Source organism: Protopterus annectens, chromosome 1.part1 (assembly GCF_019279795.1).
Source record: "Protopterus annectens isolate FY-2018-M chromosome 1.part1, PAN1.0, whole genome shotgun sequence".
In the NCBI taxonomy this organism is placed as follows: domain Eukaryota; kingdom Metazoa; phylum Chordata; order Ceratodontiformes; family Protopteridae; genus Protopterus; species Protopterus annectens.
Window position 1 is genome coordinate 1832097888 of NC_056726.1, and position 14389 is coordinate 1832112276.

The 14389-nt window shown below is 37.7% G+C and overlaps 1 protein-coding gene across 2 annotated transcripts in view; it reads right to left on the reverse strand.

Annotated features, from left to right (window-relative positions):
* Positions 1-7318, reverse strand: part of LOC122812587 (elongin-A-like) — a 1667864-nt gene extending 1660546 nt beyond the window's left edge. The window contains exon 1 of one of the 2 annotated variants that reach the window (XM_044084820.1): positions 7149-7318. In XM_044084820.1, coding sequence (XP_043940755.1) covers positions 7149-7283 — 135 coding nt within the window. In that variant the 5' untranslated portion in view covers positions 7284-7318. The remainder of the gene's footprint in view (positions 1-7148) is intronic. The other variant, XM_044084819.1, reaches the window with a different exon arrangement.
* Positions 7319-14389: the final 7071 nt, after the last annotated feature.

A 14389-nucleotide genomic window follows, 5' to 3' on the forward strand; every position in this document is an offset into this window, starting at 1 on the left:
CTTTGACCGTAACATGTTCACAGCAGTGAGGAAATCATTCTATGCTGAGCAACTTATAAACAAAAGGTATTGCATCCAGGTCCAAGGAAGTCATTGTTCCACTATATTCAGCATTCAGACCTAACACTGGAGTACAATGCCCCCCCCCCTTTGGTATGTACCTAACCAGGCATATCTAACAAGTGGAATGCCCACAGAGGTTCCTCACTTAAAGAATGCAGAGCTTAAGTAACATGCCCTATGCAGACCACCTCAAGGCCCAATCCCTGTATTCAGTCTCCTACAGGCTGTTGACAGGAGAGCTATGGCTGTCATACAGGGCACTGTCAGACCCCACTCTGATGGACCTCCTGCATATCCACAAAACAAAGCAGCGCCAGCACTACCCATTCTAAAAAGACAAACCTTGCCTGTGATATAAACAGGACCTGTTGGGAGAGAGAGGTATGTATACCAAAGATTATCTAGTCTCTGGAACATGCTCCCCCCATCCATGTGAAGCAGAGTTTCTCCCTAACCAAATTCAAGTGCAACTTGAATAACTGGATAGGGAACAGGAAATTCATCCCTGGTTTGGCACCTATGCCTCTAATGGACAAAAGCAGTCTGTAAATGGTTCATCTCCCAAATCCCTGCTTACATTTATCAAGGGTACTAAAACTTGTCAGAAATTCAGGATGTATGGCTAGGCTTAAAAAGGCACTTGTGGTTGTGGCTTCTAGTAAAGACCCATGACAAGAATCCATGATTCAAAATAAATGTCTGTCTTCACTTTCGTGTAAATATTAATCTTAAATTGTAACAGCCAGCAGGCTCACGTCATCACTAAAAAGCCGTCTTTGGACCAGTTTAACTATTTGGTTTACAAAGAAAAAAAAACATAATACTAATAAATGCTTCCTACCAGATGTTCTAGCTTTGTCTCTTCTAAATCACCTGCCACTACCCAAAACAATATCCAGAACATTTCTATTTTTCCATATTTTTAATGTTAAACATCCTTTCCCAAAACACACCCAGCATATCAAGATGACACAACATCTTGCTACTCCTACAATGCATGCATCTCCCAGACATATGCAAGCAAAATCAAGTTCTCTGCGATTATGGTCCTTCATTTAGTCTCCTTTTCTGCCAGAAACTCACAATCCTGGCCCTCATCACCCATCCTCAGTAAACATGACCACAAGCACTGTTCTCCAACTACTTCTTTTCTCCATCCCTCCACCCATCATGCAATTAATGCTTTCCTCTCTTTATTCTACTTCCAGAACAGTGTACCTTAGCACTACCACATCCTCTATTATCTGCTGCCAGATGTTAGTAAGTTTACCACAAGCTACAAAGATTACCATGAACACTACCTGTAACATATTCATCTTGTTATACGAACACGTTCCAAAAGCTAACTTTAACTTCCAACTCTACTTCTTCCTCCTTTCATCCATTATCAGCTGCACCAAACCTTGAAAATACGAATTCTTACATAGTATTTCAGGACAGCACGAGTTCCATCCAACAAAAAGCTTTCTATTCACCCACCTCCAACACCTTTCAGTTTAAATTCATATTTTAGTTATACATTCCTCAAAATTTGCCATACACTCCTGCACTATTCTGACATAAATACAACTAACCTTTCACAAATGTCTCTTCGACCTCCAAAGTACTACTGCCTCAACCTTCAATTAACTTAAATACTCTTTCTCTTCAAATGCCATTAAAACAAATGATGCTAAACCAATGAAGCACCTCTGAGAAAGCAACAAGCATACCCTTAATCCACTGATGTATCAGAACAATCACTCTAGCTCTGGTAATCTAAAATATCTTTCCACACTAGTGTTATTTGTTCCTCAAATGAAGGGCCATATACAACTAACCACTTCACTGCACTGAGCGATGTTTGTATTATCTTTTCTTGTTCAAAACACAATACAGTTTCTACCAATACCATTCAGTGCTTTTCATCCTTGCTGCTGTATCTTATCCCTGTTAAAGCACAAAAACTCCTGCAGGTCCCTAGGTTTGACTCTTCTGGTTTTTCAGCTCTGCTAACTCAGATGATCCAATGCTTAATTTTTTTTATCGATTTGCTAAAGGGGGTAGAACACAATCTCAATGGTCCACTTTGAAGTTCAGCACAAAAGTTAGAAAAAAGTGCAGCTGTACAAAAATGTTACGGTAAGCATATGACAAATTAGACAGTAGCAAAACTATCAAAGTAGGACATCATCACAATGCAAAAATAACCAGAGAAAAGCATCAGTATTATAAGAACAAGAACTAGTGTACACATTATAACTTTTCACCTATGAGACATCAGTTACCAAACACACTGTACAGAGAGGCACAATGTATGAAGAGACGATGTGGGGGGAGGGGCTGCTACAAAGGGAATGGGTTGAAAAATTAGTGAAAGATTTGAGAGATTAAAGTGAAAAGGGTGGAAGGAGGTTAGCATACTTTGATGATAATATTTAATAAACAGAAATTAAGAAGGAAAAGAGGCGAGAGAGTTTTGAGAGCAGGGTCAAGTTACTTAAGAACCATTTGCATTTAGCTGCTTTGTTCAACGGTGCTCAAGATAAAGTTTTTATTTATACGAGTTTTCTTTTTTTGTTTGGTCATTAATTTTTGCTGACCAACTTAACCTAGAAGTATATACCTTTACCTTTCCAGGGTGTCAGAGTCTGGGAGGAGGCATCTATTAAAAAAGGAATACAGCTGGCTGTCATGTCCCTCTGGATAACCTGTAAAGTAATGTCAGTAATGGACTGCTATTCTTTTCAGCATATTAAATATTTTGAGGATAAACATTAGTGGACTGCACTTGCCAGTGAAAAGTTTGAGATGGCATAAGTGGCTGCACCAAACTGGTCCAGATCTAGCAGATGTGGAAGAAACTCTTTGCAACTTGTCAAAGTGTGGATTCCAGTATACTGTATCCTTTGGCCATTTGTCTATAATTGCAGTGGTTATGCTTTGTTGCTTAAATCTGAGCACAAGTACTTCAGGTCCCTGACACTTTGCCCTTGCAATCACGCATTTTGCAGGGTGTGTTTTGAGAGTTTTTGGTTCTATTATATTTGTCTCCATTTAGCTATCCCCAGTTATGGGCATTAGGGAAGCACAGAAAGAATTTAATGCTTCCAGACCATAGGAGGGGGACATTTAATGCTGATAGGAAATTCAAACTGTTAAATACTGACAAATTTCCTTTTAGAACTTCTTACTGTGTCAAAATACCATCCCACATGGGCATCTTATATGGGGCTGCTTTATTTGGGCCACAGTCCAAAATGGAAGAGAGACTGTTTACGCATTGCTCAACTAAACAGATATGTTACCTTCATTACATTAGACAGAAATGAATGCTTCAAGACCTATGTTACTCTCCTCTCTCTCCTTGATGTACCGCCCACTTTCCGGTCATGAGGTCTTGGGATTACAGCTGATCCCATCTCAACTACTCCTCAACAATGGCATCCTCCTCATTACTCTACCGAGAGCAGAGTTTAAAGGTTTGCTGCCATCCATAATCCAAAATTGTCTCTGTTCCTAAAGTGTCATTTCTGTAAGGGTATACAAATGTACATGCATTAAAGTATACACAAATGATCAACTAAAGATGGACCCCTGCCCTCAAAAAATATATGACTTTACTATATTGTAATAACTTTCTTCTTTTCACTAAAGTCCCTATTGTATATTGTACTTTCTTTGTTGTTTCTAGATATTTCTGTTAAATTCTATGTAACACAGACATTGTACCTGTCAATGTTTTTCTTGTTTTATTGGAGCTTTTCTCCCAGAGCCTCCGCTGAAAATGGGCTCACACCCAGACGGACTATCCCAGTCAACACATATAAAATAAAAATAAATAAATAAATAGGTTCATAGGTTCATAGGTTCATAAAAGGCTATCTGCCAGAGGGCATTTACAAGCCTAGCCCATAGTTTTGTGGCTTACGCCACCCCTTTAGTATGGGGAACTATACCCATTATTTTGCTGTGCCTCTGTTGAGCAGTGACACTGAGGTAATCCCTGGGGTATATCTGCGATCTCCCATCCATTGGTCAAGATTTCTCTTGAACAAGGCCAGCGAGGTGCTCTGCCTCACATATACCGGGATTTTATTCCACAGCATAGGGAGTCTTTGGGTGATGAATCTATCCCTCCAGCACGCCCTATTAATAGCCGTGTCGAGGTTTAAGTCTCCGCCCTTGTGGCTCTGACGGATCTAGATTTTTGAGGTGAAGCATATTCATCAAATCTGGGTTTGACATGGCCTTGTATGTTAGGCAAAGGTCACCTCTGAGCAAGCGGTAAGCGACTGAATAGAGCTGGAGTTCTTTCAGTCGGGCAGCATAGGACAGATGTTTGAGACCCTTTATCCTTTTGGTGAGGAACTTTTGTGGCCTCTCCAGCTGCTGCAAGTGTCGGGTCAGATACATTCCGAATGGGGCATTGTACTCAATCATTGGTCTGATGAGTGATGAGTATAGGGAGACTATGACCTCCCTTGATCTAGATGAGAATCCCTTCATGATAAGGTGGGCAATGTAGAAGGTCTTCCTAACTACTTTAGCTACATGGGTAAACCTTCCTTCCTGATTCTATTTCATATCAGCTCACCTTATTCCTTTCCTACAATTTAAAAGAGTGCAGCTACCCCCCTACCCCCCAAAACTTACCTCTCAAAAAAACCCTCAACTACCTGTAGGCAAACTTATGGACTCCGTTTTTTACCTGCCTTGTCTCCATTCACTCATCTCATGGTTTCCAGACAACACTCATCCCTGCAGGACGATGTTTTACAAAGTATCCCACCCCCGCCATTTCACGCAGGAACTGGCATGGCCATAGTGATCAACATGCCTAATAGCAGTTATGTAGCATGCAAATGATTCATGACTGACATGTCATGCAGACTTGCCTGTGACATCACGAGTAGTTTACTTGCTTCCTCAAAAGTAGTGCAATCTCTGAGATGGTATATTTGTATTTATGTACACATGAGGTGCAGGGAAAAAAATATTTGTGAGCTACATGGATGTCTTTGCCACAAACATTTATATAGACATGGAGTGCAGGGAAGACAAATATTTGTGAGCTACAATCAAATAATAATTTAGGCAGTAACAACGTTTAAAAAAAGTGTAGAAAAAGATAAAAAGTATAAAATAATACACTCTGAGCAGTACCTCTTATAAAAGAAAATTAAAGTAATTTTGTTAGCAAGGTTAATTTCACTTTTAATATTTACCGCATGGTGGTAATAATGGATGAATATTCATAGACTTCCTCACCATCTGTCATGTTTATTTAAGTGGGCAGGCTGTTGGGTGGGCCTTGCTACTGCGCATAAGGGGAGTACAGTTGTAAAACAACACCCCAAGTACCTTCCTCTTCACCTCCTATAAAACTGCCATCCAGCTACCTTCTGAAAAATCCCATTAATTTTACCTTAAGCAATACTCATCCTACCTCTTACAAGACTTATCAAACTCTAGTGTAATCTACACTCCTTTCACTGTTCCACTAGTCAGGCTACTGCACTACAATGGCCACCCTTTGACCACTACAGTCCTCCACGTCTTACCAGTGCTTCTTAACATACTTTTTTCATTATTGTGATCATCAATACAAGTAGTCCAGAAACCCCACCCCTCCCAGCTTCGGATGCCTTTCCTCTCCTTCCTGTGTACTACCCTCCAGCCCTTCATAACCTCTTCTTCTAATCAAAGCCAAAGGTACTCCGTACGTTTTTTTTTTTGCATTCAGTAATCAAATACCACATCCATTTTGTGCATATAACAAACTCTGCATAACAATTTCATAAATACTGCTGTTTCTGCTGCCACTGACTGCATTTAATTAATTTGCTCCTATTACTGTACCCTGCAATGGGTCATGGCCTTTTAACACTTAGATGACATTTAAAATCAGAGAAAAAAATACAAATGCCAACAGTCTATATTTTTTACACCTTTAAAAAAGCTCACCTGACCAAGTTTATTTCAACTCGATTTATCACTAAAATACATATTTGCTTGTCAATCAAATTATCCTCCTCAATATGAAGGCTCAATAATGGACAGCCAACAAACAGCCCATGTAGAATACATGCTTTACATATAACACAGAGAGAATATTCAAAACAAGCACTGACCTTTTATAGTATACAGACACTTTTTTTTTTACTATCAGGACAGTTTTAGTATACAAAAGTTAAATGTGAAAGCAAACAAAAAATGTAACCACAACATTAACTTATGGGTTGAGAGCAACAATTATACAGAAAAATGTGGGATTTCTACACAGCAGGATGTACTTGCTCTTAACATTTCGAAACACAATTTTACATAACCTATAGATGGTTTTCATTCTAAAAGCAAAAGGGGACTCATTTCCATTAACAACAATTTACCATACAGTATAGTTTATATCACACCAACCAAGTCTAACAAAGTAAAGTCCACAGCCAAAATCATACATAGTCAGAGCACCCTACCTTCCATGACTGTAAACAGAAACATACCAAAGTTACCTGGAACTAAAAAAATATAAATATTCAAACTAAAGGCGTATGTGCTGCAGTAGAGAAACATCAACATTAAACATCAGAATGGGTTCCCACGTGTCATCTAATTTCGCATCTTCTAATGCTGTTCATACTGTCAATATGACGCAAAAGAAAATTAAAGGGGTCAAATAAACAAGATTCCTCAAAAATCCACGAATACGTGTTTTTTTATTTTCTCCAGAACAAGGAAAAGGGTCTCCTCAAGTTGCAGCCAAAATAACATTTTCTTTGCCAGCTGGTCATAGTTCTACAATCATCTGTCTGCAATAAAACAGACACTAAACAACTTTCAGTGCCCACATCTGAAATCACAACCCGTTCGAACGTGACACAATTACAATAACCAAAATGTCATGTAATTTAAAGACCATGTCACTACTCTCCGACCTGACAACCTAGGCTGTTGGTGTTGAGTTTCACTCCAAGACTAGCCTCGTCAGCAGCTGGTACTCAAACCCACATAGAGTGTTCTACCACTATACCCCCAATGCATCCGAAAATTGACTAATATTTGCCCTCTCTCATCTGCGTATCCCTTATCTTACAGTTTTTTCGTACCTTTTTAGGTTCTTGAGATAAGGAAAGGCGAGACTGCAGTTTCTCTACTATTTCCACAACAGATTCAGCCATCTTTAATGCTGGCAACCCATTAGCCGGAAGTGATTTCAATGACCCACCTCCAGAGGCTGCCATTATGACACCTGGCAGAGATAACAACGGAAACAGAGAAAGACTGGTCCTGCAAATTCACAATCCGTGTAATGTTGAATGTTTGTGGATGAATACGAAGTGTCGCAGTAGGATTCCTTATATTCCGTTTAGATTCTTAACGGTTTTGCAGTTCTATGACGCCATTACTAGTACTGGCAGCTAAAAATTATTCAGTGAAGACGGGAAGGGGTGATTTCAACTGTTCCCGATTTTGTCAGTTATGTTTGTTCTGACACTCAAAAATATTTTCTGGTACATTACCGAGGATTACAGTACTTCAGTAATGCTAGACATTGATGTTTCTTACATTTTGCTGTATATAATATGCATGTAACGCAATTGTATTAACTTTTTTAAGTAAAGTAACATTTAAAATATCCCTGATTTTGGACGGTTGTCCCCCCATTTTCTTGTCTTTGTGTAGAATCCTGAACAAAAAAGTTGAGAATAGTGTGGAGGTCGGTAAGCCCTCTTCGAAGTTATCAGCATGTTATTTAAAAGAAACTGTCTTTCGGCTTTTCCCGGTTAGGGGTCGCCACAGCGTCTGCTAATGATTGGCAGTAGATTTTTACTTGCTGGCTTGCCGGGCCTAACGCACAACCTTCAACAAAGGAATGCCCATTGACGTATGTCAATACACAGAAGACGCTCTAACTGAGAATCAAACGTGCAACGTCTAACTGTGAGGCGACAACGCTACCGCAGCACCACCACCGCATAACCCACTCCTGGGTGTGGATAATGCTGGATTTACCCACGTTTGGTGTGGTTTGGTCATGAGGGCGAAGCCCGAGTGGCTAAACAAAGACAGCTGTGGGTAAATCCAGCATTACCCACACTCAGAAGTGGGTTATTGCTGTTATATAATGACATTATTTAAGGGAAAAAAAAACTTTTCTTAAATAATGGCATTGTATAATGCCTCCTTGCTGCCCTTCGCAGCTGTCTGGTATTCTGCAGCAGTTCTGATGTACTGCGCATGCTTATGCAGTACATCAGATCTGTGGGTGGAAGCAACGGAGAAAGCAAGATCTCTGTTGCTTTTTACAAAGTGTCTCGCTATGTTAAAGGAGTTTAACATAGACAGACAGCTTTAAAAAAAGCAACGAAGAAAGGAAGATCTTAGTTACTTTTTTTAAAGCTAACTCGCTATATTAAACTCCTTTAACATAGCGAGACAGTGTCTAAACAGCAACGGAGATCTTGCGTTCTCCGTTGCTGTAAAAAAAGACTTATACTAATAGAAAAAGTCCGGGCGACCAGACCTTTTTCCATTAGTATAAGTCTGATTTACAGCGTGCACGCTGACCAATCAGCGTGCACATTTTGGAATATTAATGGGGGGGTCGTTGTATAATAGCGTTTATTCACTGAACTCTAAAGCAAGAATACCAACTATCATGCATATGGTAAAAATGGACCAGAAATACCAGCGCTTGCTTCTTTGTATAATTGGTATTGGAAAAATCTTTGAACATAAGTTTAGTTATTTGTACGAAACCTGAAATACCACTAATGTTCAGTTCATACCCTAAAAATCCGACAGTAAAAAAAAGAAAATCAGCGATATTTTTCACGAGATGCGCAGTAGCAAGCCCTGTCCAAAACCCACCCCAGTGATATGTCATTCATGAATATGTATTCCCTCCGAAGCGCAATTACATGTAATATAACAATAAATAAAACAGTAAAACGTTGTCTTCAGAATCAGTTTAATTTATTAACAGTCACCACCTTGTTTGCCATGCAAGTGTCTACATGTTTTACAGCTTCTGGGCTTACATTTCTCTTCATTTCTACAATTTCAGTTATATACACTTTTACCTCACCTATAATTTATAAAACGGGTAACTCAGAATTATTAACTGCATGACATATATCTGTTTGTTTTTCCACAGTTAAAGCAACTTTTCTCAACAGTCTACCCAATATGTGATCACTTTGATGCCACAGACTATAATGTTTATCAAACAAAAAACATTAAGTCGGTAAGGGAAAGACGTATCCAGGTACAAGACTTTTAAGTTAAGAAAGCATTGTGGCAGATAAAGTCATCAGGCCTGAATTATGTTATAAACATCAAATTAAAAAAAAAATAGAAGAAGTTAATAACTATTTTGTTGGTACATTTAAAAAACAGATTTAAGCGTATGTTTAATGACTATTAAGTTAATTGGTCATGTGATATGTTGGATTTGGTACTTTAATATTGTAAGAACTATGTGTCTGTTTCTGATGAAGTTGTTGTGAGGTACGTTAAAAGAATGAAAGTTCTAAACAGAGTCCATTTTTACCTGGATACGTCTTTCCTGTAGACAGTTGCATGGCAAACAAGATGGTGACTGTTAATAAATTAAACTGATTCTTCTATCGTCTACAGTAAGGGTTTATAGTGCATTAACCTTTTGTGTTTTGGAAGTAGTATGTACATTTAATTTACGTTAATATTCTCACATCATGTATGCACATGCGATTACTTGAAGGCTAATTACATATGCAGACTGGGTTGTCAACTCAATTCGTGACACGCCCACTTCTGTGCAAAACAAACTGGTGAGGCCCTCAAGCAAAATATCGCCAAAAAATCTAACAGCACTTCTTAAAATAATAACAGCAGTGTAAGCGGTATACGGAGGTGTCGGCAAATGAACTAGTTAAGGTGGGGCTTCTATTTAAGAGGTATGGCGATCTCGCCGTAGGAGCGGATTAAGGCAGGGCTTGCAAATTGAAAGGGAGTGGTGGTGCTTCTTGTGGACCGAATTAAGGCAGGGCTTGCTATTACGCAATCCAGGGCAGACTCAAAATACTGCTTAATTATTGGCTCACTAAAGTGTTAACTTTTTATTTTTACCTTGTTAGCTTTATATTTTGCTTATCGTATTGCCTTTCTGTACTGTTTAAACATGTTTTTATTTCTATTTGTTAAACTAATGATGTTTGTCATAATAATTACTGTACTCCAATTACGTGGACTTTGCATCAGCTTTTCACTACTCTGCATTTTCTAAAAGTGCATTAATGTGTTAAATTTATTAAATCTATGACTGTCATGTTCCCTGCTGAGGTGAGGTACTAAATATCTGTAGCTGACTGTACCATTAAAATAACAAATAAATTGCGTGGTTTAGAGTCATCCTTTCTGGATAGGGCCTTTAGCTATAACAAAACAACTTAAAATATTTGTCATAAAAAATACTAGAAGCAACAGGCCACAGCTTATTGATGTAAAACCAATGATTTATTTCCACAACAGACAAATGGTGAGCGCTTTCGTGGACCAAGCCACTTCATCAGACTTTCATCAGTTACCAAAGTACACTTTTCAAAATAAGAACAACTTGAAAAGAATTTTGTGTGGACCTAGGGTATCACAGGGGACTGTACAGGCTTGTAATATAGATAAAGGTGGCACCCTACCCTGCAGTAGATGTAATTTTTGTAAATATATAGATGTGAGCGGGGAGTTTAAACATCCGGATATGAATAGAGTTTTTAAGTTTAGGCCTTCAGCTAATTGTAATAGCAACAACATTGTATATTTGGCCCACTGTTTGATCTGTATGTCATTCTATGTTGGGATGACAACCAGAAGGTTTATGGATCGAATGCGAGAGCATTTGTATGATATAGGTAGAGAGGTAGAGACCAATGCTTTAGCGAGGCACGTTAAGGCTCGTGGGGACACACATATATTTCTCTTTATGGTGATTGATAAAGTGATGGACAATTGTAGAGGGAGAGACATGAAATTGAAAGTTGAGACCAAAGAACTTGAATGGATTGTGAGACAAAGCCAGTACAGGGAAGGATCTCAATGATAAAATCAACATCAAACCTATTCTTTTAGGGAGGGATCTGCTTAAATGATTGTTTATAGGTATTAGGTTAGGTAATTTTTATGTATAGGTGTTTTAGCAGTATTTTATGTGTTTATGGATTTATATATATATATATATATATATATATATATATATATATATATATTATATGTTTATGGATGTGTATACATATTTCATATTTTGTATATGTATTTATATGATTTTATGTTTTATTTTGTGAAGGTGAACCATGTGCAAAATGTGTCTTTAATGATGCATGAGTGTCTGTGTGACTTTAATTGTAGGTGGAGTCCTTGCACCTTCTTAATTGATATAGAATGGTATCAAAGAGGGTTTTTTGATTTATTTCAGTGTGTGATGAAGTGGCTTGGTCCACGAAAGCGCTCACCATTTGTCTGTTGTGGAAATAAATTGTTGGTTTTACTTCAATAAGACGTGGCCTGTTGCTTCTAGTGTTTATTTTGACATTGGACTGGTTTTTGGAAGCACAGCTTACCTTTACCACTTATATTTTTGTTTCTGTTCAACTTAAAACATTTGGTGTTGCTCGGTGTGTACATTGAACCTAGTTAACCACTGTAGCTAGACAGCACTTGCATGTATGTGAGTTCAGTGCCATTTTGTGTAGTCAGTGTGAGTGTACACTTGAATGGAGAGGCACATGTGAGTGTGCTAAAACTAACAAGTCAGTCAGTAAGCATATGAAGTGTGAAGTATGAAATATATGTGCAAGTTACAGCTCCTGATTTGTGTTTGTAAAATAAATCTGTGTGTATAAATTGAACTAGCTGCTGCGTAGGTAAACACTCTTGTTCCCCAACAAACGTGAAGCAATAAAAATCTGTAAAAACACAGAAACAGGAGCAGAAGTAAGGAAATAAGCCAAAGTACAACAGTATGAAAAAACAAATTGTCCAAGTAATGTGGTCCAAGAATAAATCCAACAGATAAAATCCACAAGCGTTTATTTGATTATAACGGATGAGCGCTTTCACTATATTAGCTTCATCAGATCCAAGTAAAAAATACAACAATTAACCCTGTTTATATATAAAAGTCAAGGATTAATTAGCTAACTAACCAATCATAATGAATACATTAATTGAATTAAAAACTGCCTGTCTATTTAAAGAAACAACACTTATAGAGCTTTGATATATAACTTTCATAAACCTGAGAAACAAGTACTAATAAATATCAAATTGATATAAGCATTTACATGAATATAAAAAAATATATAAATACATAAATATATAAATACAAAATATAAAAAATAAATGAACATAAAAACAATATGTCAAAATGACATCCATGCATGCACAGAATATATCAATTATTTTATATATATTATTTTATATGTCTACACTGTCTCAAATTGGGTTTAATTGATGCCCTTTCATTTAGCCCTGATCCTCTGTCAGCTCTCAATAAAATAATCCAGCCACTTTCTTTTCCTTCAGTATATGACATAATATTGCCACCCCTTTTGTCTGGTATAATAACTTCTAACACCCTGAATAAAAATTCATGGTCAATGCCATGCTGGATAACATGTTTAGCCAGGGAATTATTTATAGTACCCTTCCTGATATGATATCTATGTTCTCTCATCCTATCTCGAAGTGGGCGGTTGGTCTTGCCCACATAGAAAGAGGAACAGATCTTACAGACAGCCAGATACACTACATGTGCAGTCATGCAATTCGCTTCAGCTTTCATATAGAATGTCTTACGTAAATCTGGATGAAAAAATTGTGTACTACTATCAATAAATGAACAAAAATTACAATGACCACAAGGTTTAGTACACCCTGCCATATTCAAACGTCTATCAGATTTAGGGTAACATAGTAGCCTTTTTAAGTTACTTTTATTCTTAAACAAAAAATGTGGTACATCCCCAACAATCCATTTAAGATCTTCATCAACTTGTAGAACGCTCCAATATTTATTAACAATCTCTCTGACCTCCAAGTGGTCAGATGAGAAAAACTTAGAAAACCTTACATGAGGCTCAACCCTTCTTTCTATAACTTCACTACTGGTACGAGCCGGTCCAAAATATGGCATTGCTGTTGTTGAGCGCAACTTATGTGCTTCTTCCAGATAATGGTTAACCTCTCCTATTTCATACCCTCTAACTAATAATCTATTCCTTAGACTTTCCAAATCATTCATGAACCCACTATCCATGGGATTTAATCTAGAGGCCCTAATGGCCTGTCCTTTCATGATGTTTCTAAATATAAAAGGTGGGTGCATACTGGATCTCAAAAGTAACATATTACAGTGACAAGGCTTTCGATAAACACCTGTATTTATGAGGCCACTAGGTAACATCTCAATATAAAAGATCTAAGAATTCAATTTTGTGTTTAGAGTATTGCATAGTAAATTTAAGGCATGTAGTTAGCTCGTTCATAATGGTATGCGTGGATTCCAACTCTACTCGAGTCCCCTTCCATAAAAGGAAAAGGTCATCCACAAACCGTCGGTAAAAAATTACATGTTTCTTAAACAACACCTCATGAAATAGTACATGCTCCTCCCAATATGCTAGAAACATATTGGCGTAGCTGTTCGCACATGGTGTGCCCATAGCTACGCCTTCACATTGTCTATAAATAACATCTTTAAACATAAAGATGTTATTTTCTAGAACCAATTCTAGAAAATGAACAATTAAATCTATCATGATTTCTGAGTGGTCACTATGTTGTCTGAGATATGCAGAGATATACATAAGTCCAAGTCCATTCGGAATGACTGTAAAAAGGGATTGAACATCAAGTGTAACAAATAGACAATCATTAATGGACCCATGCTGCTTAATACACTCATAAAGTTCAATCAAGAATTGTTTGGAGTCACGTAGCACAAAAGTGTTATTATTCAAGATGTGCCTGAGATGCTTTTCAATAAAGACCGATAAATGCTCAGTGACCCAACCTCTACCAGAGACAGTTGGTCTCATGGGTGGGTCAGTTAGGTCCTTATGTAACTTAGGTAGTCCATGTGTAATAGGAATAACAGGTGTCCGAATGGAAAGATAGTCAAACAAATCTTTCTACATTAAGTAACTTTTAAAAATATCCATTAAGACAGAACCTACATAACTAATTGTTTCTTGCACAGCAGTAATAGTAATGATTTTATAAAACTTGTCTTGTAACATAGTTACCATAGAGGTATCATAATGTATTGAATCCATGACCACAACTCCGCTGCCCTTATCAGCAGGTCTGATAG